We start from the raw sequence: 27,271 nt of genomic DNA, 5'->3' as shown, positions 1-27,271 counted from the left end.
ATGAACGAGTCATCTCTAGATCGCCATCACCCACACCCCAGCCAGGCATACGGTAGGTGTCAATCAATATTTGCTAAATGAATGATCAAAGCAAATCACAGTAAGAACAAAACTCAGCCCTAAGTTGGCACAGAGGGTTTGCTGGCCCATGGATCCCTGAATTGTAGAGAGATGTAGTCATGGCCCCAGCAGGAGGGGCTTACCTAGGGCTGGGGGGGATCCACAGAGTCTTTGGGAGGGAGGCTCCCAGGCAAGGAAGGGACTCCCTGTCCACTGGCCCTGGGACAGGCCAGCAAATCTCAGTGGGGAAAGGGAAGCTGAGGCCAGCTATGGTGGGTGGAAAGGACACTGTGGCAGGAGTAGGGAGACTCAGGCTTGAATCTACCTCTGCTGTTCATGGGCTGGTTGGTCTCTGACAAGTGGCTGGCCTTCTTTTTCAGAGCTTCAGTTTTCTGATCTGTAAGATGAGGCCGCCAGGATTCTCTGGCCTGTACTGATACATGGACTGTTCATACGCACCAGTGTCTGTAACATGGGACAGAGGTAAGGATTGCAGGCAATAATAGAAAATGCTTGGTAGTAGGATCGAGGGATCTGAATGGATCATGGCAGCTACTATTGTTATTGTTATTGCTATTATCATATGCCATCTGATCCTTTTTTGGACAGGAAGCCAAGGCCTTCTACAGGCCCAATTCCTATTCCAACGGTTTTTGCTTCCTCCTGTCCATTTAATCTGCATATTACTTGGGAACCTTGCAAGGCAAATATTTTCACCCAGCCCTTCCTTGGGCACTTCTATCCCCTATCTGTCCCTAAACTGTCCTTTCTCCTCCATCTGTTCTGCTAATGTTCATTGTTGTTCTTCAATTGCTAAGTTGTGTCTGACCTTTTGTGACCCCAGGGACTGCACAGCACACCAGGCTGCTCTGTTCTCCACTATCTCCCAGAATTTGCTCAACTTACGTCGATGATGCCATCCAACCATCTCATCCTCTGTCATCCCCTTCTCCTCCTGCCTTCAATCTTTCCCAGCATCACGGTCTTTTCCAATGAGTCAGTTCTTCACATCAGGTGGCCAAAGTATTGGAGCTTCAGCTTCAGCATCAGTCCTTCCAATGAATATTCAAGATTGATTTCCTTTAGGATTGACTGGTTTGATCTCCTTGCAGTCCAAGGGATTCTCAAGAGTCTTCTCCAACACCACAATTCCAAAGCATCAATTTTTCAGCCCTCAGCTTTCTTTGTGGTCCAACTCTCACATCTGTACATAACCACTGGGAAAACCATAGCTTTGACTAGACTGACTTTGTCGGCAAAGTGATGTCTCTGCTTTTTAATGTGCTGTCTAAGTTTGTCACAGCTTTCCTTCCAAGGAGTAAGCATCTTTTACTTTCATGGCTGCAGTCACTGTCCCCAGTGATTTTGCAGCCCAAGAAAAGAAAATCTGTCACTGCTTCCACTTTCGCCCCTTCTATTTGCTATTAAGTGATGGAGCCAAATGCCATAATTTCAGTTTTTTAAATGTTGAGTTTCAAGCCAGCTTTTTCACTCTCCTCTTTCACCTTTATCAAAAGGCTCTTTAGTTCCTCTTCACTTTCTGCCATTAAAGTGGTGGTGGTGGTGGTTTGGTCACTAAGTCGTGTCTGACCCTTGCAACCCCATGGACTGTAGCCCACCAGGCTCCTCTGTCCATGGGATTCTCCAGGCAAGAAAACTGGAGTGGGTTGCCTTTTCCTTCTCCAGCCATTAAAGTAGTATCATCTATTTATCCAAGGTTGTTGATATTTCTCCCGGCAATCTTGATTCCAGCTTGTGCTTCATCCAGCCCAGCGTTTCTCATGATGTACTCTGCATATAAATTAAATAAGCAGGGTAACAATATACAGCCTTGTCATACCCCTTTCCCAATTTGGAACCAGTCTGTTGTTCCACATCCAGTTCTAACTGTTGCTTCTTGACTCACATACAGGTTTCTCAGGAGATAGGTCAGGTGGTCTGGTACTTCCATCTCTTTAAGAATTTTCCACAGTTTGTTGTGATCCACATAGTCAAAGGTTTTAGCGTAGTCAGTGAAGCAGGAGATGTTTTTCTGGAATTCTCTTGCTTTCTCCAAGATCCAATGACTGTTGGCAATTTGATCTCTGGTTCCTCTGCCTTTTAAACTTAGCTTCTATATCTGGAAGTTCTCGATTCACGTATTGCTAAAGCCTAACTTGAAGGATTTGGGGCATAACATTGCTAATATGTGAAATAAGTGCAGTTGTACGATAGTTGGAACATTCTTTAGCATCCCCCTTCTTTAGGACTGGAATGAAAACTGACCTTTTCCAGTCCTGTGGCCACTGCTGAGTTTTCCAAATTTGCAGACCTATTGAGTGCAGCACACCAACTATATCCCAGACACCATGTCTTCAGCTTTGAGACCCCTCTGGAAACATTCTTACACTTAGCAGTGAGATCATGGCTTGCTTTGCCCCTCCCTCTTTTAAAAAAATATTTACTTTTATATATTTGGCTGCGCAGGTCTTAGTTGCAACAAGTGGGATCCAGTTTCCTGACCAGAGATGAACTCCAGGCCCCTCGCGTTGGGAACGTGGAGCCTTAGCCACTGGACCGCCAGGGAGTCTGCTTCGTCTCTCTGAGTCTGTTTTCCCATCTGCAGAGCACATTTAGAGAGAAGTCCCTATTTTGGAAGGCTCCTCCTTCCGTCTATAAAGTAGCCCAGGACAATCCAGGCTTTGTAGGGTTTGGAGTTTACCTGATTTGAGAGGCTCTCACAGAAAGGATTACAAAATCAGAAGAGAGGGAAGGAGGGGTCTTGAAGCTGACCTTCAAAATTTAGTCTTCACTAAACCTTTGATGATTATCTCCTCTGACCCTCCCTCTAACCCTATAGGGTGGAGGTGGGAGGGGGTATGCTGCCATCCCATTTTACAGATGAGAACAATGAAGAAAAAAAAAATATATCCATGTCATCACTCCAGAGGTGGGGAGAAGGGGTGGGGGGACTCCCAGTGGGTAGCAAACAGCAGAACTCAGGGGAGGGGAGCTCCCCGGAACCTGCTGTTTCTCTCTCAGAAGAGGCAGCAGGAAGGAGGCAGGCAAGCCTGTCGTGTTCCTGGGACAACAGCTACTTTGTAATCCCGGTGCTCTGCCCTGTCTTCCTCCACCTCCACACACTCCAGGCTGGGAACTCAATATCAGGCTGGGAACTCAAGACCCTACTCCTCCCCAACCCATCCCAGGGCTGGGGACCACCCCTCCTGGAATTTTTCTGATGTCTCCTCTCTCCCGGGAGGTTTCTGAGGCCCTTCTCTGCCACCCATTTCCCCCCAGACCCAGGAGCGCCAGAGCAGCGGGGGGCTGTCCTCACCATGGCTATAGGAACACAGGTGAAGTGGATGGTACAGCTGGAAGGATAGGGGGTGGGAGGAAGGGGGTGCAGGAAGACCCCTGACTTTGGTAGGATGCTGCTGAGGCTGTTTCTACAAAGCTGGAGTCTAACTGTTCACATCTGTGAAAAAGACTTAAAAATACCTAAAGCCTGGACTTCCCTGTGGTCCAGCGGTTAAGAATCCACCCGCTGGGACTTCCCTAATGGTCCAATGGCTAAGGCTCTGAGATCCCAGTGGACAGAGCCTGGGGTTTCATCCCTGGTCAGGGAACTAAGATCCCGCATGCTGCAACTCCGGGAGCTGGTGATGGACAGGCAGGCCTGGTGTGCTGCAGTCCATGGGGTCGCAAACAGTCAGACACGACTGAGTGACTGAACTGAATTGGTGCTGCAACTAAGACCTGGCACAGCCAAAGAAAGAAAGAAAGAATCCGCCTGCCAGGGGAGGGGACACAAGTTCCATCCCTGGTCTGGGAAGATCCCACGTGCCTCAGAGGAACGAAGCCCCTGCAGCACAACTACTGAGTCACTTGCCTAGAGCCCTTGCTCCACATCAAGAGAACAACTGCAGTGAGAAGCGCAGACGACCAGAAAAAGTCCGCAGGGAGCAACGAAGGCGCAGCACAGCCATAAATAAATAAATTGTAAAAAAAAAAAAAAAGCCTAACGCCTGATGGCTGCAGGGCCTGGGGGAGGGAGGAGGAGCTACTGTTTAGCAGGTGTTTTCAAACATGGGAAGTTGTGGAGATGGATGGTAGTGATGGTCGAACGTGCTTTGCCTTTGCATACTGCTCGTGGGGCTCTCAAGGCAAGAATACTGGAACGCTTTGCCATTCCCGTCTCCAGCGGACCACGTTTTGCCAAACTCTTCACCATGACCCTTGAAGAGCTGACTCACTGGAAAAGACTCTGATGCTGGGGAAGATTGAGAGCAGGAGGCAAAGGGGCAACAGAAGATTAGATGGTTGGATGGTATCACCGACTCAATGGACATGAGTTGAGCAAACGCCGAGAGATAGTGGAGGACAGGGAAGCCTGGCGTGCTGTAGTCCATGGGGTTGCAAAGAGTCGGACACAGCTTCAGGGACTGAAGAACAACATGAATACCACTACACAGTGCACTTCCAAATAGTAAAGACCCTACATTCTGTTTTGTGCGTTTTCACGCGATTAAAAAAAAAAAGTTGAAGAAAAAAACAAACTCAAACAAAACTTAACTCCTGAAGCTGCCAGCACAGAGAGCTGGGATATTTGAGCACTGAAGTCACGCTGTCATTTAGCAGGTCATTAAGTTCTCTTTCTTGCATGTGCATGAAAAAAAAAAAAAAGCATCAAGCAGCCCTAAGGACTTCTTTGAGGCAATCCATGTTGAGACCCTGGATCACCCACATAAATGCAGTCAGGGGGATTCATCCCGACAGTTCTGCGGAACGAACCACAAACCTGCAGAGCGCAGGAGACAGAGAGACACTAACCGAGTAAGCAGATCACCCCCTAGCAGTTCTGTTGCCTTTTGGACCCCGCCAGGTCCTGGAGTCGGGCGGGGACGCGGCCCTGGGGGCGGGCCGGGGCGGGGCCGGCGGTTGACACCCTGGCGCACGCGGGCCCCTAGCCGCAGACAATACGCCTCGCGGCTCGAGCTCTGTGGACGCCGCCGCCGTCACCACCCGCCGCCACTGCCACCACCGGACGCGAGGTGAGCCCTCCCGCCCCTGCTGTGACCCTCGCTCCCTGCCGGCCACCCCTCCGCCCAGCCCGAGCCCGGCAGGTGAGCGCCCTGGGGCTGCCCTGGGCGCCCGCTGGAAGGTAGAGAGGCCAGTGGCCCCAGATTTTCCTGTCCCGGCTGGATTACTTACTTGCGGGCGGCGTCTGGGGACCCTGGCTCCGAAACACCCGCCTCGCTGGCTGGGGTGGTGGGGCGGGGCTCCAGTTCTCCGGTGCGCGATCTTGGCCTCTGGGGGCCTCAGTCTCCGCATCTGTGCAATGGGGCGGCCCGTCTGCCCCGCGCCCGGGGGACCCGGCGCCCGATCGCCCTTCTCCTCCCTCCGAAGCCGGACTCCCAGGTCCTCTGGGCATAGGACCCGAGCGCAGGGCTGCCAGCCCAGGGCCGCGACGGCGCGGTCCCCCCAAAAAGAAAAAGGATGGGGGCGGGGGAGGAAGATGGCGTCGGGAACCGGTCCCCGCCGGCCCGGGGTGCCCGGGCGCCGCGCACCGGCCAGGGGGCCCGAGCCCGGCCGGACGCGGGACGCGGGGAAGTCCGGAACAGGAACTGCGCGCCGGGCGGGCGCGGCGCCCTCTGCCTGCCCACGCCCGGGGCAGGTGCGCCCCGCGGGGAAGGCGCCCTGGTCGCTGGTGCAAAGCAGGGACCGCCGGGCGCGCCCCATCCGGGGACCGCGAGGCGTCCCGCCGCCGGCCCCGCGCTGCCAGGACCAGCCCTGAGGGGCTCCGGGCTCCCCACCTCCTGGGTGTGAGTCGTTTGGTAAACCGTTAATTGTTAGTATAGTTTTCGCCAGGACGTTGTTGTTCTTGCCGCTGCTGCTATTGTAGCGTTTTCCAAGCACCTATGCGGCCTGGTTTCCTTCCTAAGCTTCGCTGCAGCTCCCCGGGAAGGGAGGGTTATGGCTTTATCCTTACCACGTTAGGGAGGGCTCTGCGCTGGCCGGCCTCCAAGGACTGGAGGCCTCCTTGTACGGCTGGAGAAACTGAGCCTGAGTTCAGGAGGCATTACAAATGCTGTCTAACCAAAAAGCCCAGAGCTGTTCCCTAGAAGACAAGCCAAGCTCTCCACTCAGCCACTTTCTGGCTGTGTTGTCTTTGCTGGGTTCTGGCACCCCTGAGCCTCAGTTGCTCATTCTGTAAAATGGGTCCATGAGGTTTCCCACCAGGGCTGGAGGAACACCACCCCCGAGTGTTGGTGGCCGTTAGTGACTTCTCCGGAGTTAGCTCTTTAACTCTATTTCTACTTATTCTGGGCTGCCCTTGGAATGAGTTCTTAGTAGGAGCGGCACACTTGGGGCGGTTGGCATCTGATGCCGCAGTGGCCGGGATCCCGGTCTTAGCACTGGGCTGGTGGTGCTGGTCTTCCCCATGGTCTCATCTCCCCTCCCTTCTCAGTCCAGGATTTGGGGATTTCCCACCGTCTTAACCTCGGGGTCACTGTGGCTTCTCCAGCCTTACCAACATTAGCTTGTACAAGTTTACTTTTGCTTGTGTTTGGTTTGGGAGGAGTGGAGTCTGGGGAGAGGGGCTTCTGGGGGACAGTGCCTTGAAATGTCCTTCGGGGCAGGAAACAGTTTTAACTTACCCTCTAAGATGGCTGCCAGGTGATTTTATTTTTTTCGGTGGGAACTATATCAGCAGGAATATTTCTCTAAGCACCAGAGGTTCTGTGCAGCCTTCCATGGGAGCGGGTGAGGCCTAAAATAAGTGGAGTGATGTACTTTGGCACCGCCCCTGTGGATGCCAGACTCACTATCGCAATTGCTTCCTCCTCTGAGAAGCCTTCTGTGAATACCTGATCTGGAGCCGCAGCCCTCCCACTGTTCCCGGGGGTTCCTCTGCCCTAAAGCTCTCTCTCTCTTTTTTTGATAAGTAAGAAGTGAATTTATTTAGAGAGATACACATACCATAGACAGAATAGAGTCTGTCTCAGCGAGAACGGCCTTGGGAGAAATACACTCTATTGACAGTGTGGGCTGGCCTAGGATTTTACTTTATTGTTTTCAGGACTGTCAAGACAGTGTGGAAATTACACATGCTCACTTAGTATGATTTACACAAGCCTATAGCTCCACTGGAACAGGAATTTATTTTTTCTTTTTTTTCTTTTTCTTTTTGGCCATGCCACACAGCTTGTGGGATCTTAGTTCCCCAACCAGGGATCAAACCTGGGCCCCTTGGCACTGGAAGCACAGAGTCTTAACCACAGGACCGCCAGGGAAGTCCTAGAACAGGAGTTGAGAAAGATCACACTAGAGTATCCCCCGTGCCCATCACAACCTGAGCACTCTGGGAAGAAGCTGGTTAGAGCTTCTAAACATAGCTGGTTGTATGTATCAATATGTTTATTGTAAGTTTTATTAGGTGGTCAGTAGGTGTAGAAACTGGGTTTCCCTGGTGGCTCAGACAGTAAAGAATCTGCCTGCAATGCGGGAGACCTGAGTTCCTTCCCTGAGTTGGGAAGATCCCCTGGAGGGGAGGCCATGGCAGCCCCCTCCAGTCTTCTTGCCTGGAGAATCCCCATGGACAGAGGAGCCTGGCAGGCTACAGTCCACGGGGTCACAGAGTCAGACGCGACTGAGCACAAGCACAGATACAGAAATTGAGCTGCAAAGAAAGGAGAGAGCAGTGGTCGTCCGTTTTCTCACGTCTGGTCGTCTAGGAAATGGACGGGGGTCCTCGGTGAACGGCTCCATCCACCAGTGAGTCTTGACCCTGACCTCCGAGGTGTTTCCCCCTCTCCCTGGAAAGCATCCTGTTTTTAGTGATCCCATTAAGTTTGTAGACAATTAATGGCTTCTGGCTTCCCCTCCCGTGGCCGTAGTGGATCCCACGAGAGTCGGGCTGTTTTTCTCTTGGCCCAGAACAATTCTTCGGTGTTTCAAGGAAGTTCCCGGCACACTTGGGTTTTGTTGTCGGCGGCCACCAGGAAGCCTGCGGCGGGTCTGAGTGGACGTGTGCGGCCGGCGCTTTGTCCTGCCGTGGGTTGGTTGGGGCCGGGCCCTGGGCGAAACACAGAATGTAAGCAAATAAGTCCCCGGCCGGAGTCCCTCACTGGCCTGGAGGCGGGCAGGAGAGGCCGGGCCTGGTGGTCAGGGCCCTGGGCGGGCTTGGGGAGGGCAGCTGATTTCCCTAGTGTCAATATTGGGCTGTGACAACACAAAACACCCTCTGGGCCTTGCCAGGCGCTGCCTGGTAAACCTGTTTTTCTGGAGGTGGGAGAAGACCCGGGGTCACCCAGAGTCTGAGAGGAGAGGCAGGCTCGGGGCCGGAGTGGGCAGCCCACCTGGCTCTGGGCAGAGGCACTGGGTCTGGCATGGAACTCAGCGAAGGCTCGGAGGCTGGCCAGAGAGATGGGCGGATTTCCCATTTGCAGACAATGACGCATCCGGGAAATCCCGGCGGTGAACTGGGTGGGCGTGCACTGCTGCGGAGCTCCAAGTTCACGGACCAAGAGCCTCCCGTTAGTGAGCGCTGACTGTATACCAGCGGTCCCCAACCCTTTTGATACTAGCGATCGGTTTCCACGGACTTGTGCGGAGGGGATGGTTTGGGGATGATTCAAGCACGCTACAGTGATCATGCTCTTTTTCTGTTATTATTACATTGTGATACAGAATGAAATAATTATATAGCTCACCATCATGCAGAGTCAGTGGGAGCCCCGAGCTTGTTTTCCTGAGCTCGGGTGGTCATGCGGGCGTCGGGGAGCGGCTATAGGTACGGATGAGGCTTTGCTCGTTCACCTGCCGCTCACCTCCTGCTGGCTGGGTTGCTCACAGGCCCTGCACCCATCCAGGTTTGCGGCCCAAGGGTTGGGACCCTGCTGTATACCATGCATGCAACCTCTGCCTCCTCTCAAAAGCTGAGTGTGTCCGGGCCAGCGTGCCCTGGCCAGGAGTTGACTGTCCTGTGAGCCCAGTCCCTTCATTCTGTTGGGCCTGTATTATCTGGTTCCCTTGGGCTGTCCTCATTCACTAGTTCCTGCTCTGAGCCAGGGCAGACAGACAGGTAAACATTTAATGAGACTGTCATGGGCTGTGTGCCTAATCCAGGTCTGTTTACACAAGGTGCTGGGTTAGGAGCAATTAATTCTGTCCTGGGAGGAAGTAAGTTCTGAGCCTGGAGGAAGACGCAGGTCCCTGATGCCAACCTGGGGAGGTAGCAGGAGGTGTAAAGGTGGGCTTGAGGGTGTGGAAAGAGAGGAGTAGGCAGCCCAGGATCTGTCCCCAGAAAGGGGAGCCCCCAAGGCTGCTGATTGGAGGGGTCCGTGTCCAGATCTGGTAAGTGGTTGAGACCCTGCAGCGCTGGGGAGACCCAAAACTGTCTGGAAGGAAGGAGACCGTGAGGGCCACGTCTCTCTGAGCCCTTAGTGTCTGGACCCAGGAGCACATAGTCCTTCATGTAAATTCTTACGAACTTTAATTGAAGTATATTTGATTTACAGTATTGTGTTACTTTCAGGTATACAACAAAGTGATCTGGATATCTGTATATATATGTGTATATATAATCTTTTCTGTTAGGTTATCACAGGACACTGAACGTGGTGTCCTGTGCTATATAGGAAGTCCTTGTTTGTTTTATATATGGTAGTGTAGATCTGTTAATCTGACACTCCTGATTTACACTCCCTCTTTCCCCATTGGTAAACATAAATTTTCTATGCCTGAGTCTCTTTAGTAAATAAATTTATCTGTACTGTTTTAGATTTCACATGTAAGTGATATCAACTGTCTTTCTCTGTTTGAGAATGACAATCTCTAGGTTCATACATGTTGCTGCCAATGGCAACAGTTCATTCTTTTTGAAAAAAAAGCGCAAGTTGGTCACTCAGTTGTGTGTGGCTCTTCGCGATCCCATGGACTGTAGCCTACCAGGCTCCTCTGTCCATGGAATTCTCCAGTCAAGAATACTGTAGTGGGTTGCCGATTCATTCTCCAGGGGATCTTCCCAACCCAGTGACTGAACCTGGGTCTCCTGCATTGCAGGCAGATTCTTTACTGTTTGAGCCACAGGGAAGCCCTCATTCTTATTATAACTGAGTAATATTTCGTGTGTGTGTGTGTTGGGGGAGGATTTCCCAGGGGTGTGTGTGGGCTTCTCAGGTGGCTCAGCAGTAAAAGAATCCACCTGCAATGCAGGAGATGGGGGTTTGATCCCTGACTCGAGAAGATCCCCTGGAGAAGGTAATGGCAACCCAGCCCACTCGGACATGACTTCACAACATAACAACAGCAACACACACACACACACACACCCCCTACATCTTAAACTAATCATCTGTTGGTGGGCGCTTGGATTGTTTCCATGTCCTGGCTGTTGTAAATAGCACTACTGTGAACCTGAGTTTCATCTTTTCCAGATATGTGCCTGGAGTGGGGCTGCTGGATCGTATGGTAGCTCTGTTTTCAGTTTTTGAAGGAACCTCCACACTGCTGTGCGTGGTGTCTGTACCAGCTGACATTCCCACCGACAGGGTGGGAGGATTCCCTTCCCCCACACCCTCTTCAGCATTTATTGTTTGACATTCAGCCTTTTTAAATGTATGCGGCAGCCCCAAGCAGTACCTTGGCACCATTCTTTTTCTAATGGAGATGGAAGCCCGGGGCCCCCTTTAGGTGGCAACGAGGATGCGGCCGACTGGGACACCCCTGCAGACCGGCCGTGCAAGGCCTCCTCACCGTGATCCCCACCTGGTTCCTCCTCACTTCATGATGTGTGTATTCTAACAAACACCTTAGTCTGGGTGGTTCATAAGCCACAGATACTTACCTCTCACTGTTCTGGATGCTTGAAGGCCAAGGTCAGGGTGCCACAGACTTCCTGTGTCCCCAGTGGAGGATGTGAAGGGAGCACTCCTGGGCCTGGTTTAGCAGAGTCCTAACCCATTAGCAGAGCCCTCGGGATCTCCTTGCCTCCCGGGGCCCTCCCCTCCTTTTTTCATCCACAGGCATTAGGTTTTCCACAGAGGAATTTGGGGCGGGGCAGAAACTTTCAGACCTCAGCCAACTGGTTTAAAGCCAATTTCAAAATCAGTTGTCAAGAGAATTATTCATCTGTTACACTTCAGTTTTTTTTTTTTTTTAATGGATATTTGAGCGGGAAAGAACAGAAAAGAATCTGTCCCCAGTGCTTGTCTAGTAAGTGAAGAATTAGGGGGTCCAGCAGGGCTTTTGGCTAAGATCAAGTGTAGTGTGGGAATTTCCTGGTGGCTCAGTGGCAAAGAATTCACCTGTCAATGCAGGAGATGAAAGAGAAGCAGATTGGATCCCTGGGTTGGGAAGATCCCCCTGGAGGAGGAAATGGCAACCCCATCCAGTATTCTTGCCTGGGAAATCCCATGGACTGAGGAGCCTGTTGGGCTACAGTCCAGGGGGTCGCAAAGAGTCAGACACGACTGAGTGACTGAGCACAGGGGCTAAGGAATTTGTCCAGAGTACCACAGCCAAGCTGGATCAGAACCCAGGTGTGCCTGTAGCCCAGGGCCCCTTGGCTCAGCGTTTTCCTTCATAAATAATGTGTAACCAGTGAGATGTAAACACAGCTCAGAGCAGGTTCCATGTCTTGGTCCTGTCGATCACAGCTAACCATGACTTCTTTCCATGATACACGGAGGCCCACCTCCTTCCATTTTAGACGGAGGAGAAGGGGGCGCTGGTTTTGCATCGCTCTTTCCGCTGACATTCTTGAGATCCTTGGGCCAGGCCCTGGGGACCTGGAGCCCAGTCATCTCACAGCAGCTCTGGCCAAGAACGTGTCCTGGAGTTGGGGCCGGATGTCATGGAGCTCCTCTGCTTGAGTGGGCGACAGACCCATCACTGTTTGTTTTTGTTTTAGCTCCACTCAGAATATTCTTTTAAATTAAATTTTGGCTGCACTGGAGTTGCTTGGGCTTAATCGCCCTGAGGTATGTAGGATCTTCCCAGACCAGGAATCGAACCCATGTCCCCCTGCATTGGCAGGTGGCTTCTTATCCACCAGGGAAGTCCAGAATATTTTTAATAATGCACATTTCTTAAAAAAAAAAGTATTCATCGTACAAATTGTCCCGCAATCCAAATATACAGTAGCTTGGAAAATAATGTTTAGAAAACAAAAACCAATGTAAAAGACGGATTAAAACAGCTAGAACAGTCCAGGCTTTATATGGCTCTGATTTTACGGTTTTCTTATTGCATCATCAGTGTCAGAAATCTGTTCCTTCAGCTGGCTCCATTGCTCAGGATTTAAAGAAGTACCTTTTCTTCCTGGTTTTATTTCACCGTCCAGATCCATCCAATAGTCTCAGCCCTTCACTGTTCTAACCCTCAGGAGGCTGGACTCAGTAGATGCAAATCAAAAGGGTGTGGGGTTACTAAGCTTTAAACTACAGGACCAGAGAGGGCAAGCCTTTGCCTGAGGCCACCCCAGCTAGAAGCCAAGTTGGATTTCTCACTCTCTCTTTTGTTTAATATATTTTATTCTCATTTAATTATTTGACTGCGCCGGGTCTTGGCATGTGGGATCTGGTTCCCTGATCCGGGATCGAACCCAGGCCCTCTGCATCGGGAGCTCGAAGTCTTAAGCCCCGGGACCCCCAGGGCAGTCCCGAGGTCGGATCTCTTGCAGTGTCTGCACCTGGTTGAAGGTGGCCCACGTCAGCACCTGCGCCAGGCTTCAAGGCAGAGGGCTGAGACGCCGGTGCAGCGGTAGGGCTGAGGAAGCCTGTTTCGAGCTGTGCTCAGTGTCTCAGTCGTGTCAGACCCTGCAGCCCCCTGCACCGTAGCACCGCCAGGCTCCTCTGTCCATGGGGATTCTCCAGGCAAGACTACTGGAGCGGGCTATCACGCTGCTGGCTTCCAGCTCCTACGCTGAATTTCCAGCCTTTTGCTTAAAATACCTTTCCCTCCTCTTACCTTCTTCTCGGCTCCCCCGCCCACCTCCCCCACCCCCTCTCACCCCCTTGTTTCTCCGTCACTTAAAGGAAGTGAGCCCCGCCCACCTGAGACCAGCTGCTTCTGGCATCTGCAGGTTCCTAAGTCTGGCCTCCCCTGCCAGGTGGGGAGGGCGTGGGTGGGGTGGGGGCTGGAACAGGTTGGATGCTCGATTCCTGAAATAGACCTTGAAGACAAACATCACCCTTTCAGACAAACATCATCCTTTCAGAACGAAAATTCAGGTGATGAACTGGAAACAATTATTTTTGCTCGATTTTTTGAATCAGTGAGACAAACACCAATATTCAGAAAGACAGAAACATGCAGAGTTAAAAAAAATTTAAGTCTCCTTCTTACCTTTGTCCCGGAGAGGCCCCTTCCCCTCTTTCCTAATCTTCTTTCTCTTTTGGGAGATGGATCTGTGCAGATAGAGGTGTTTGTCTTTTTTTTTTTTTTTTTATATGTGTGCAGCACAGAAGACAAAAGCAGAAGGGGACGACAGGATGAGATGGTTGAATGGCATCACCGACTCAATGGACACAAGTTTGAGCAAACTCCGGGAGATAGTGAAGGACAGAGGAGCCTGGCAGAGGAGCCACGGGGTGGCAGGGAGTCAGCCACCGTAGCCACTGAACAGTAATGACACAGTGCAGTTAATCTGTGTTCCCCGCTGTGTTCACGCGCTTTCAAGATCTTGGCGCAGGGGTACCTGCCAGGTACATGCAGGCCTGCACGGAGGACGAATTTCTAGAAATCAAAGGGCTTGTGTGCTTGTGACTTTGATCAGATCAGATCAGATCAGTCGCTCAGTCGTGTTCAACTCTTTGCGACCCCATGAATCGCAGCACGTCAGGCCTCCCTGTCCATCACCAACTCCCGGAGTTCACTCAGACTCATGTCCATAGAGTCAGTGATGCCATCCAGCCATCTCATCCTCTGGCGTCCCCTTCTCCTCCTGCCTCCAATCCCTCCCAGCATCAGAGTCTTTTCCAATGAGTCAACTCTTCGCATGAGGTGGCCAAAGTACTGGAGTTTCAGCTTTAGCATCATTCCCTCCAAAGAAATCCCAGGGCTGATCTCCTTCAGAATGGACTGGTTGGATCTCCTTGCAGTCCAAGGGACTCTCAAGAGTCTTCTCCAACACCACAGTTCAAAAGCATCCATTCTTCGGCACTCAGCCTTCTTCACAGTCCAACTCTCACATCCATACATGACCACAGGAAAAACCATAGCCTTGACTAGACGAACCTTTGTTGGCAAAGTAATGTCTCTGCTTTTCAATATGCTATCTAGGTTGGTCATAACTTTCCTTCCAAGGAACAAGCGTCTTTTAATTTCATGGCTGCAGTCACCATCTGTAGTGATTTTGGAGCCCAGAAAAATAAAGTCTGACACTGTTTCCACTGTTTCCCTATCTATTTCCCATGAAGTGGTGGGACCTGATGCCATGATCTTCGTTTTCTGAATGTTGAGCTTTAAGCCAACTTTTTCACTCTCCACTTTCACTTTCACCAAGAGGCTTTTGAGTTCCTCTTCACTTTCTGCCATAAGAGTAGTGTCATCTGCATATCTGAGGTTATTGAGATTTCTCCCGGCAATCTTGATTCCAGCTTGTGTTTCTTCCAGTCCAGCGTTTCTCATGATGTACTCTGCATATAAGTTAAATAAACAGGGTGACAATATACAGCCTTGACAAACTCCTTTTCCTATTTGGAACCAGTCTGTTGTTCCATGTCCAGTTCTAACTGTTGCTTCCTGACCTGCATACATATTTCTCAAGAGGCAGGTCAGGTGGTCTGGTATTCCCATCTCTTTCCCATCTTTTCCACAGTTTATTGTGATCCACACAGTCAAAGGCTTTGGCATAGTCAATAAAGCAGAAATAGATGTTTTTCTGGAACTCTCTTGCTTTTTCCATGATCCAGCGGATGTTGGCAATTTGGTCTCTGGTTCCTCTGCCTTTTCTAAAACCAGCTTGAACATCAGGAAGTTCACGGTTCACATATTGCTGAAGCCTGGCTTGGAGAATTTTGAGCATTACTTTACTAGCGTGTGAGATGAGTGCAATTGTGCGGTAGTTTGAGCATTCTTTGGCATTGCCTTTCTTTGGGATTGGAATGAAAACTGACCTTTTCCAGTCCTGTGGCCACTGCTGAGTTTTCCAAATTTGCTGGCATACTGAGTGCAGCACTTTCACAGCATCATCTTTCAGGATTTGGAATAGCTCAACTGGAATTCCATCACCTCCACTAGCTTTGTTCCTAGTGATGCTTTCTAAGGCCCACTTGACTTCACATTCCAGGATGTCTGGCTCTAGGTCAGTGATCACACCATCGTGATTATCTGGGTCGTGAAGATCTTTTTTGTACAGTTCTTCTGTGTATTCTTGCCATCTCTTCTTAATATCTTCTGCTTCTGTTGATAGACACTGTCAAACTGACCCCCAGAGAAGTAGGGACTAGCGGTCTCTCACTCCCTTCTGGATCTGTTGATTCCTTAGCCAGCTATGGAGCTCCCTACTCCCGTGAGGTGGCAGAAAATGGGCAACCGTTGTATCTTTTGATGCTCTTTGCAACCCTGGAGGCTGTGCTGCTTCTGTGCAGAACTCTCTCTGAGCTGGGTGACTCTGAGTTAGGTGACTGCTCCTGGTCTCACGGCAGTGACAGGGCTGGGACAGGAACCTACATCTGTCCTGCCCAAGTCAGGGCTTTTCTGCTTGATGCTGTGGGCACTGAGTGCTTTGTACACCAGGGCCTTGGGGGGACATGTGTGTGTGTGGGCCCCCAAAGGAAAAGACTGGGGGCCAGGGCTTTGCATCTGGGTCCAGAGCATCCACTGGCCTGGCCCCGAGGACTCACTTACCAGAGGGGGCCTCACCTGTTCCTGCTTTGCTGCAAGGCCCTCAGGGACATGGGTAAGGTTGGGCTGGGGGGCAACTCAGGGTTCATCCCCTCTACAAGGCAGGAGCAGCTGTTTCCATCCCAGGGTGTGTGTGGAAGAGGCACACCAGTGACATTGCAGCCTGGCCGGTCCAGAGCTGACACCCCCTCCTTCCAAGCCCCACAGGCGTCCTCGTGACTGTGGGGGCTGCTGCTGAGAGGTTCGATTTGCATCCTGAGATCCAGCGGAAAATGGGTTTCAACCGCGTGTGTAGGAGGGTGAGCGTGGGCTGCCGCCTGCGTGGGTGTGCCTTCCTTTCCACCAAAGAAGAGTTTTAAACTCCTCCTTTGCAAATACGCTGGGGAAAAAAAATAGATGCTTGAAACCAGTCCAGGCTCCTGAATCTGCAGCTGCAGTGATGTCAGTTCTCACCCCCCTGTTTAGCCACTCGACAAGCATTTATCTGCCCGGTGTTGTGGGCTGGGAAGCAGGGATTAATAACGGTAGTGACAACAGTTCCTTTTTTTTTTTTTTTAACTTTTGTTTGGCTGCACCACAGGGCTTGCAGGATCTTAGTTCCCCAGCTAGGGATGGAACCCCGGGCCCCCTGCAGGGTAAGCTCCGAGTCCTAACCACTGGACCACTGGGGAAGTCCCAGCTCCTGGTTGTCCCCCGTGGAATGGCTCTTGCTGGTGTCCTCACTGAGGAGTGAGGGAGCTGGGCACAGGGGTTGTCCCCCAGGACACCCAGCGGGGGCCAACAGGGGTGTCAGAGGAGAGCGAGAATGGCCAGCAGCACTGCCCAGGCGAAGACTGGAGGCCTGACGTGTCTGAGCACGCGCTCTTTAGTGTGGTGGGAGCCGGGTTAGGATTGGGGCGGCAGGGCTGAGGTGACCAGGAGGAGAAGCGGCTCCTGGTGGTGTCCCCCAAGGGGCCTGGGGAGCGATGGAGCAGGTGGAGGGGTCAGATCTGAGGCTGCTGCGTGGAGGTCAGACTGGAGGCCCCCAGCAGGAGATGCGCCAGATGGGACGGGCCCAGCCCTCAGCCTCTGCTGGAGTGAGGGGGCCGCTGGGAGGGACCAGCTCTGGGGGGCTGCTGCAAGGCCCCTGCCCCCACTGTCCTCTCGCTCAGATCTAGAGCCCCAAGACCAGCCTAGGTCTGCTTGTTGATTCTCCTCCGTTAGTACCAGCCAGAACCATTGCACTGACTGGGGTAAGAAGGCTAAGGACTTGAATTTCTTCACTTCTTTCATTGATAGATACGGGGTTAAGTGGTGAGCATTTTCATCCACATACAGGGCTTAAATCGGTGCTTGACAATAGTTGATACCCAAACATCAGCCAGGATTATAAGACAGTTAGTGTTAGTTCTTTTTTAAGAAAACATTCTTTATTTGGCTGCACTGGGTCTTGTGGCATGTGGAATCTTTAGTCCCCTGACCAGGGAACCTGGGCCCCCTGCATTGGAGGTGCAGAGTCTTAGCCACTGGATCCCCAGGGCTAAGTCTCTAGTGCTGGCTCTTGCCCGGAAAAAGAACCCTATTAGCGTGGGACCATTATGCCTATTTAGCAGATAAGGAAACTGAGGGTCTTGCCCAAGATCTCACTGCAAGTGAGTGGTTGGTTAGGACGTCAGTTCAATATCCCCCCACCTGTTTTGGAGCATCAGGGCAGGGCTCAGATGATGATCAAGGGAAGAGGAGAGTCTGGTGTCTATCCCAGGCCAGCTCTGATCAGAGGTCCAGAAGGGTCTGGGGACTCACATGAAGGTGCAGAAGGAGCAGGCCCTGCCCCCGGACAGTTGAGTTCACTTGGGGAGGCACCACTCATGATGCTCAGCCACCTCAAAGCTGGTCACATGCAGTGCAGGCCTCATGCCCGAGCTGCCAGTCATCACTGTCCCAGGTCAGGCACCAGCCCCGTAGGACTCAGGGACCCTCATCCTTTGGTACCCAAGGTGCCCAAGGATTCTAGGCACGTCTACTGGGAACCGAAGGATATTGGGATAGTGGCTCAAGGTGAAGCTTGAGCCACGTGCCCGATGAAGTTCCCTGCTGCTGCTGCTGCTGCTAAGTTGCTTCAGTCGTGTCCGACTCTGTGCGACCCCAGAGACGGCAGCCCACCAGGCTCCTCCATCCCTGGGATTCTCCAGGCAAGAATACTGGAGTGGGTTGCCATTTCCTTCTCCAACGCATGAAACTGAAAAGTGAAAGTGAAGTTGCTCAGTTGTGCCCGACTCTGTGCGATCCCATGGACTGCAGCCTACCAGGCTCCTCCGTCCATGGGATGTTCCAGGCAAGAGTACTGGAGTGGGGTATGAAGTCCCCTGGCGACCCCTTACCAGCGGGGCAAGGGTGTCCATGGGAGCACAAGCCATCTCTGGGAAGAGAACAGCCCCATGCAAAGGGGCTTGGAGGGAGAGTGAGGGGCTAAGGGAGCAGAGACAGATGCAAATGAGGGCTGGGCCAGCTTTCCCTTGAAAATGGCCATTTGCATAGACACTCTGTGGCCTGGTGCCTGAGGGCAGTGAGAGCTCCTGGTCCGAGTTCCTGAAATGCTGGCCTAACACGAGGTCAAGTTCACTGGGCTTAGAATCTGTTTACTGTTAAAACCTGTCTCCATTTATCTGGATCTTTTAAGTCCTTTAATGGAATTTGTATTTATCCATAAAGGCATTTTTTGGGGGGCCACCCCCCCTGCATTGCACAGTGTGCAGGATCCTAATTACCCAACCAGGGAATGGAATCCTAACCCCTGCAGTGGAAGCTGGGAGTCTCAACCACTGGATCGCCATGGAAGTTCTTGTCCATATAGATTTTAAGCACCCTTTCTTAGATTAAAAAAAACCTTATATTTCCTGATCAGAAACCTTATCTTTCCACAGTTGTATTTCCTGTCTACAGTATTTTCAGGTTGTCTTGTAGGAATGCTCTTGAGTTTTCTGTGTTGATCTAGCTTGTTAAGACTCATTTACAGGACTTCCCGGGCAGTCCAGTGGTTAACACTCATGGCCCAAAAAAGAAAGAAAGAAGAAGTTTGTTGTTATCATTCTTTAGTAAGTTGTGTCCAGCTCTTTGTGACCGCACGGACTGTAGCCCACCAAGCTTCTCTGTCCGTGGCATTTCCCAGGCAAGGCTGCTAGAGTGGGTTGCCATTTCTTCCTCCAGAGTGTCTTCCCCATCCAGGGATCAAACCTGAGTCTCCTGCGTTGGCAGGCAGGTTCTTTACCACTGAGCCGCCAGGGAAGCCCCAAAGAAAAAGACTCATATACCATTTTCCCTATAAATCTAGCTGAAGTCCACTCCCCTCCCCGACCATGGCATCAGTGCCCCTCCTTCCAGGGGCGTTGACCTGGGAGCAGGGTCTGTGACCCTGGCTCGGCATCCCCTAATCGTAAGGGGGGAATAGTAGTCCTCCCTGGCTACAGAAGTGGCTTCGAGCTGCACTCGTCATGTCGTCTACTCTTTGGGGCCACGTGGCAGGTGGCTCTAGACTCACTCCATAGCTTTTAACTGGTAGACCCCAGAACGAATGGGCGAGGATTTAAGCACCCGGAGTGGCCCCTGCGCTGGGTGTCTGTGTTGCTAACAGCCTTTTAGGGGTCTTAGAGACGTCCCCGGGACCCTCCCTGTCTGTGTGTGCGGGCCTGCTGGTTGGCAGCAGGGTTGGGGTGGGGTCGCTGGCGGCGGGGGCAGCCTGCTTTTAACACTTTGGCTGCAGGTGCCCTCGGCAGGTGGCTGCGCCCTTCCCCTCACCCTGCCTTGGGTGCCAGGGGCCACCCTCCTGGCTCCACCCACCAGGCCTGACCCGACAGCGCCTTTCAGCCCGCGGGGGAAGGGGCTGTCCTGACAGGTGCGGGCGGCATCTGTCAGACTGGGGCTCTTTTGTGGCCCCTGTGGCTGTGTGTACACGTCAGCTCCCTCCAGCCCCAGTGCCCGCGACCTGCCTTTCACGTCGCGCTTTCATCTGGAACAGATGTAAAACTGTTTCTCTCCCAGGAAACTGAAGCAGCCCGCTCGCTCCCTTTGATGCAGACTCTGGCCATGTATTCTCTGTGGAACAATGCTGTCCTTATGCGATTTCTTTCTCAAAGGCCAGGGTGCCCCAGACACCCAGATACCTGTGTGCGCCATCGGATGACGTCATGTCCATCTCTGCGTGCAGCTTGGTTGCATTGTTGAGAATGACTTGTCTAGACTCGCCCGGCGGCACCTGGAGGACCCAGGAAACTTACCTGCCTGCCCACGAGCCCCTGCCCTGTCTGCGTTTCCTTTAGCGCTGAGAGCACGAGTGCGCTCTGGGTGTGGCTCTGCATCCCTGTGCTTGCGTACCTCTTAGCCGCAGTTAGGAATGAACATTGGTCCACCCTGGCCTGGGGAGCAGGAGGCCCGGGTGTAAACCAGGTGATTGTTGATACAATTAATTTTGGGGGGGGGGTGCCGCATCCATGGCATGTGGGATCTTAGTTCCCTGACCAGCAGTGGATCTGGTGCCCCCTGCCCTGGAAGCACAGAGTCCTAGCCACGGGACTCCAGGGAAGTCCCTACTCTTAATTATTATTGAAAGAATAGTGGATTGAGGTACAGAGGTCATAACAGTGCTGCTCCCCACCAGGCTGTGCATCGGGATGCCCCGATGGCCCAGAGGTTAGGAACCTGCCTTGCAGTGCAGGGGATGGAGGTTCATACCCTGGTCGGGGAACCAAGATTCCACATACCTTGGAGCAACTAAATGGGCGCGTCTCAACTAGAGAGTCAGAGCACCGGAACGAGAGGTCCCACGTGATACACTGAGACCCAACACTGAGCCAAATAAATGGATCAATGTTTTCAAAACTGTTTTGACACTTAAAGGAGGTTCCTTCATCCCCCAGCAGCCTAGTGGGGGGGCTCCTGATCCCTTACCTATGAGAAAACTGTGACATCTCACAGCTCCTGATTGGAAGAGCTGGGATTTGAACTCGGGCCCTTTGGCTCCTCACTGTGTTCTGGAGCGAAGGCTGTTTGATACAGTGTGGGGTAAATTCTGGTGAGCACTGTCATAGGCCTAACCAGCTGTCACACATGATGATGTAAACAGAGCTGCCCAGTCTGTGTCTGCTCCCTTTCAACCCCCGGGTCAGACTGAGACCTCATTGACCGGAAGTGGGTTACAGGCCCACCACTAGCTTCAAGGCATGCCGGCGAAAGTGAGAACAGAAGTATTAGAACTGGTGAACACACGTCAGGGCCACCTCAGTGAAAGCTAGATTTATTAGCAAGGAGCCCGGGGAGTGGAGAGCTGAGACAGTCAAGTGAAGAAAGGAGGTTATAAAATACTGGGGAAGGAATGATCCCATTTTTTTTTTTTAAGGTTGTCATTGGTTATCTGTTTAATACATTTTGTTGTTCAGTCACTAAGTGGTGTCCAACTCTTTTCAATCCCATGGACTGCAGCACGCCAGGCTTCCTTGTCCTTCACCATCTCCCAGAGTTTGCTCAAACTCATGTCCATTGAGTCGGTGATGCCATCCAACCTTCTCATCCTCTGTCATCTCCTTCTCTTCCTGCCTTCAGTCTTTCCCAGCATCAGGGTCTTTTCCAATGAGTCAGTTCTTCGCATCAGGTGGCCAAAGGATTGGAGTCTCAGCCTCAGCATCAGTCCTTCCGATGAATATTTAGGGTTGATTTCCTTTAGGATTGACTGGTTGATCTCCTTGCAGTCCAAGGGACTCTCAAGAGTCTGCTCCAGCACCACAGTCCAAAAGCATCAGTTCTTTGGCTCTCAGCCTTCTTTATGGTCCACCTCTCACATCCATACATGACTACTGGAAAAACCACGGCTTTGATACATGCCAATCCCAATCTCCCAGTTCATCCAACCCCGCTCCAGGCGTGATCCCGGCTTTGAAAACGTGTGTGCTATGCTGTGCCTGTTTAAAAACTGACACTGTCTCTCTGGGAGTTGGCATTGGGAATGACTTTTCCTTGCTTAGCCTGTGATATGTGCCTCTTTCTGCTTAGGGGGAGTAGCAGTATGAAGCTGGCAGAACCCAAGGAATTGGCACTCTGGATGGAGCCCAGCCTTAGTCCACTATGACACCAGACATTTGGGATTTTTTGTTTGACTATAGGCCTCTTGGGGATAGCATCAGAGCCTTGCGTTTATAGTCCGATTTTCTCTTTTTGGGGGGGCCACACCGTATGACTTGCGGGATCTTAGTTCCCCGACCAAGAATTGAACCCGGGCCGCGGCTGTGAAAGTGTCAAGTCCTAACCACTGGAGCGCCAGGGAAGAAGTCCCTGATTCTCTTTTCACAAAGGAAGAAGGCAAGACCCCTTATAAATCTTCTCCAAATCCCTGAGAGATGGATGAGAAAGAACAGAGAGGCATGGTGACCCTCCCAGAGGCACACAGCAGAATTCATGCCAGGGGAAGCCGGGGTAGAGGTAAGTGCTAGTAAATGATACTCCAGATCGCACACTTCTGAGCATCCAGTCCTTGTCTTTTTCTTCCAGAGAAGAAATGTATCAAGCAAGACCCCTCTCTAGGAACCTCTTTTTGTACACCTTCCTACAAAACCATGGCCCAGGCTTCCTGGACGACCAAGACTCAGGGCTTCCCGGTGTGACCAGTATCTTGGAGTTCCACCCCATCTCCCCCTACAGGTAGGGGTAACCTTGGGCCCGGCCCACCCTCATTCCTGGTCAATGACTGTGGCAGGTGGTTAGCAGAGCCCTCTGCGTTCTCCAGGCAGGGCTGCAGCGTGGAAATTCCCCGGGCGTGGTCACGGAGGCAAGTGCCCTGGGTGGAGCTGCTCACAGAGGAACCCCTCCAAGCACCCAGCATAGTCAGTTCCAGGACCGCCCTGCGGTGCTGGCCATCAGAATGACTCAAGCTCGTGGCCTTGACGGAGTGCCTCCTGGCCCTTCTGACCACAGTCATATCAAGGTCTCATAAGAGATGGATTTGGTTTTAGAGAACCAGAAGGAGGCGGTTTCAGATGCAGTTCCCAACCCTGGCGATCAAGGCAGGGAAGGGGAGACTGTCCCAGCATCAGCGCCAGGCTTCTAGAGGCTTCCCTCCCACTTCAGGCCTTGGAAAACTCTTAGCCATTAGGCCTTGGGCTTGGGCTTGGGGCTGGTCGGAATCTTAGGGACGGAGGGACTTGGAAACCTGCCCCCTTCCCCTCCGTGTAAATGGAGTTGGGGGCAGTGTCGTCCTGACTTTAGCCTGCCACCTGATTGCCAGCCAGCCCTCCTTAGTGTCACCGTCCCCCCCTCCTCTTCTCCCCCCACCTCCCCGCCCAGACTGGGCAGGTGGCCGGGGCTAGGCTGGGAGGGACTTGGAGTCGGGGAATTTCCAGCCAAGTCACCGGGTTGGAATGTGGGCAGCCCCCTGGGAGCAAGGCTGAAGCCGGCCCAGGTGCCCAGGGTGTGAATGTGAGCATCTCCGTTTCCATCAGGGAGTCAGTGGTGGGGGAGGGCCAGGTAGCCCCTCCTTTCTCAGAAGGGGCAGTGACATCAGAGGTGGGTTTGGGATTAGGGACTGGGAAACACGTCCCAGGGTACCTCCCTGGACTCTCCGGGGCGCTCGGATTACCTTGGAGGGGAAGGGAGGCTAACTGTTGTCACAGGCATTGAGTATCTCCCTGCCCTCCCACAAGACGGGGGTGGGGGCAGGCTCCACTGGGGCAGTCCCCTCCCCAGGGTCCAGCACCTGTGCTCCAGGGACCTCCCCTGGGGATGGGACCTCACTGGCTTCTTCTGAAGCAAAGTAGGAGCCAGAGGAGGGGGCGTGCGAGGGTTCCCTGCCCCCACCTTGGTGGATCTGGGAGTGGATCTGGGGGCCTGGGGGCGTGGGGTCACCAGCCCAACCACCCCAGGTCCCTTTCCTTGCCTCCCCGCAGTGACAGTCCACACTACCTGGCCATGCAGCTGGCCTCCATTGCCGATGAGATGGAGCTGAGGTTGCTGCTGCCCCAGTTCGTTGAGCCCTTCTGGATGACCATGTACAGGTGACAAGCCCCACTGGGCCGAGGACGCCCGTAGACCAGGGCTGGCCCCCCGCAGCTCCACTCCCGGTTGGGGGGCAGCCCGGAGCCCAGAGCCACCTAGTCCCTGGAGCTGTCCTGGGCCGCAGACCCCAGTGCCCTCCTCTCCCCGCTATCCTCAAGCCAAGATAGCCCCTTTCCAGAAGAGTCTTGACTGAAGACGACAGGAAGTGCTCAGGGAGCCGGGATGGAGCTCCGTGCCCAGCATTATGGGCAGAGCCTTCTGCATGGGGGTGGGGGTCCTTGCAGGAGGACTCAGCTGCCAGCATTTGCCAGCTTCCCTCCAGGTTCTCAGAACCTCGTAGACTTGCCCGGGTGAGACCAGAGACAGCCTTGACTACCGAAGACCAGGATGCAAGCTGGCAGGGTGTCTTGGTGTCCAGGGAAGCAGCCTGCCTTAGAGGGGCCCGGGTTTCTCTCGGAACACGACTCCTCTCGCACCGGCCTCTGGGAGCCCATGAGCGGTGGGGCGTCGCCCAGCTCCCAGGACGCAAGTCCAGATCCCCACCGGGGTGAATTTAGAACCAGAGGGCTGGGTGACAGTCGGTGGGAGGGGATAGGCCCTCTCCTCCCCAGTGGTCCCCTGTGGGCCACCTCTTGCCCCTGTTCCTGTGTAACGGCCCTGCCCCCTTTTCTGTCTTGCAGCTTGTTTTTCCCCTACAGCCACGTAGGGCTCAGGGATGTTCTGAGAAGCTTTATGGCTGCTTTCACCAACCTTAGGGAGAACCGAAGGCTCTGGAGCTTCCTGACTCTCAGGGACCGGGTAAGCGAGCCTTGAACTCCTGACCTTGATTTCCATCCAGTGAGTGGTGACTGCTCTGGAGCGGCTGCTTGGGGCTCACCCTCTATGGATGTCACTCCTGACTGTCTCGTCTGGCCTGCTCCCCACATCTTCTGCCACTGCCTGGTCCCCAGGGGCCTCTGGGTTTGAGGCTGTGGCTCATGGGCTGGATGCACGCATCTGCTTCCTCATCTGGGCTGTGTTTTTCCCCCTCTGCCAGGAATTGCCTTCATCAGGCAGACCGGCTGCTCACAGTTGCCTCTTGTCCCGGCGAGCAGCTTTCCGGAGCCCTCCCCTTCCCTCCCCATCAGTGCCCCAGTCCATTCTGTCAATATCACACGGGTTTTCCTGGCAGACCAGCAGCCCTCAGTGGGCCGGCCTCCTCTCCTGCCGCCTCCTCAGGGCCATGGTCCTCTCCTGCCCCTCCCGTGTTTCCCATCTTTCCGGTCACCCCGTCCCAGACCCCCTCAGTTCTTCCTGCAGCCCCCACGTTACCCGACGACTCCCCACACCACCCCCATTCCCACCCTTGCCTGGCTGGCTCCCCGTGTCCCCAGGGCAGGGGGTTGAACGGGCGGGCCTCCTGCCAACTGGAGGTCCTCACCTGTCGCCACCTTCATCCCACAGGTGTCGCCCAGCCTGTGGCCCGAGCTGGCGCTGTCCCTGCTGGTGGTGGCGATGCTCAGCTGGGGGTGCCGCCCCCACTGACCGAACTGCTGGTCAGTGTGGGGGTGGGGCTGGCCCCTCCCTCTCGACCACCACCCTGGCGGTGGCCCTGTTTTGGTGGTGTTGTCTTTTAACTGTTTTCTGATGATGATTTTTTTTTTTTTAATTTAAACTCTGAGTGCTGGGACACTGAGGTTCATACTATTTTTTTCCTTTTTTTTTTTTGTAAGAGAAATGAATTTATTATACCTCTGGGGTCGTTACTGGTTAATGACCTGCTCTCCCGGCGCCAGCCTGCTCTGCGGTGGCCTGTCCTGGGACGGAGCCTCCCTCTCACGGGTTGGTCGAACAGGGGGCGGCGGGGGGAGTGCTGGTCACACCCCCGTGTCTGGGATGCCCGTGGCACAGAGAATCTGCTGGAATAGATTTCTGCGGGGCGAGGAGAGCTCAATAAAATGTTGGTTTCCAGCCAGTCTCTGGTCCTCTCTGGGGGTCGGTGGGCTGCATCCTGCCGGAGGGGTGTGGGGAAGGCAGGGCGTGCCCGGGTCACCAGGGCACCTGCGGTCCCACCCGGCTCCCAGCTCCTTCCTGCACCTTCCACGGCTGGCGTGCTGTTTGGCCTGCACGAGCTGGATCACTCCCTCATCACGTCTCGGTGCTTGAAGCCTGCTGTTCGGGATACCTTCCTCTGGGCTGTCAGTGCCTCTTACAATTGGGCCATCTGCCCTCCTTGTGTCCGCTCATCCAGGGCTACCTGCTGGGGATCCTCATGTCCACAGGGTGCAGAGAAGCTGCTGGGCAGGGGCGCCGGGGCAGGAAGCCAGGCTCCCACCCTGCGGGCTCAGCCCACCCCAGACCTGACCCAGGGCAGCTTCTAAACCCTGAGAGGGGGCCCTCTTTCCTCTGGTGCTGTCTCTCCACACCACCTCGTGCCAGCCCTGGGCTGGGGTGAGCCACCTTCCAGCTCCCCCACCCCCGTTCCATTCCCCGGCCCTCAGCATCTTTTGCAGTCTCATCCTCCACCCCCGCCAGGACTCAGGGATGGTGAGTCTTTGCTGACCCTCACTCCGCCCTGGAGCTGACCCAGCAGGTGCAGCTACCCCCTGCCTTCCAGCAGGCTGGTCAGACCCTGCCCCCTCCATTCTGCCCACACCCCTGCACACCTTCCAACCCTCATTCCTGAAGGGACCGCCACGCCCCCAGGCCTTATGCTGCAGCTCCCCAGGGTCTGGCCCTCCACGGCTTTGAGGCCTGACTTCACTCCCTTTCCTGTGAGGTGTCACCATGTCAGGCCCCGAGAACCTCATGGTGGGGCTGGGGAGTGGAGCCCAGAATCTCCCAGTTCCCAGGCAATGGCTGGGATGCCCCATCTGTGCAGCTGGCTTTGTCTGGAGAGCTCACTCTCCATCTCAGACTGGTACCAAATTCCCACCAAGCTTGTAGACCCGGGAGTGACCAGAGGGCTCAACCTGTGTGATCTACTGACTCCAAGGCCCAGGGACCCACTGTAGAATGGCTAAGGATGTGGCAAGGCCAAATCCAGAGGTGCTTCTTCCAGGAAGTCCTCCTGGCTTGCTCCATCTTGAGCTCTCAGGACAAACTGCCCATCCAGCTGTGTAACCCATGTGGATGCCCATGGCTTTCCAAGGAGTTTGGGGCTCCTCAGAGGAGAGAGGAGCCGGAAACATCGTATGGAGCCTCTGGATGTGGCTGATGCTAGATGGGGTGTGACTTTTCCCTGCGCGAATTCAGGGATACTGTTTGCCAGGGTCATCCTGTCCTGGGGTTTGCAACACTTTCCACCCGTGGCACCAGGAGCCCCCACTGTACTACATCAACCGCTGGTGTAGGTTCTGGGGATGTAAAGAAGGCACGGGTC

General features: G+C 53.6%; 1 protein-coding gene across 1 annotated transcript; it reads left to right on the top strand.

Moving 5' to 3' along the window:
• Positions 1-25,657, top strand: BIK (BCL2 interacting killer). Its single transcript, XM_070370151.1, has 6 exons — positions 1-52; positions 4,925-5,093; positions 22,411-22,560; positions 23,802-23,909; positions 24,591-24,708; positions 25,354-25,657. Exons 1-6 carry the CDS (start codon positions 1-3, stop codon positions 25,432-25,434), a joined length of 678 nt encoding a protein of 225 aa, XP_070226252.1. The 3' UTR covers positions 25,435-25,657.
• Positions 25,658-27,271: the final 1,614 nt, after the last annotated feature.

This window comes from Bos mutus, chromosome 5, assembly GCF_027580195.1.
Source record: "Bos mutus isolate GX-2022 chromosome 5, NWIPB_WYAK_1.1, whole genome shotgun sequence".
NCBI lineage: Eukaryota > Metazoa > Chordata > Mammalia > Artiodactyla > Bovidae > Bos > Bos mutus.
This window is presented reverse-complemented; position numbering and strand designations above follow the sequence as displayed.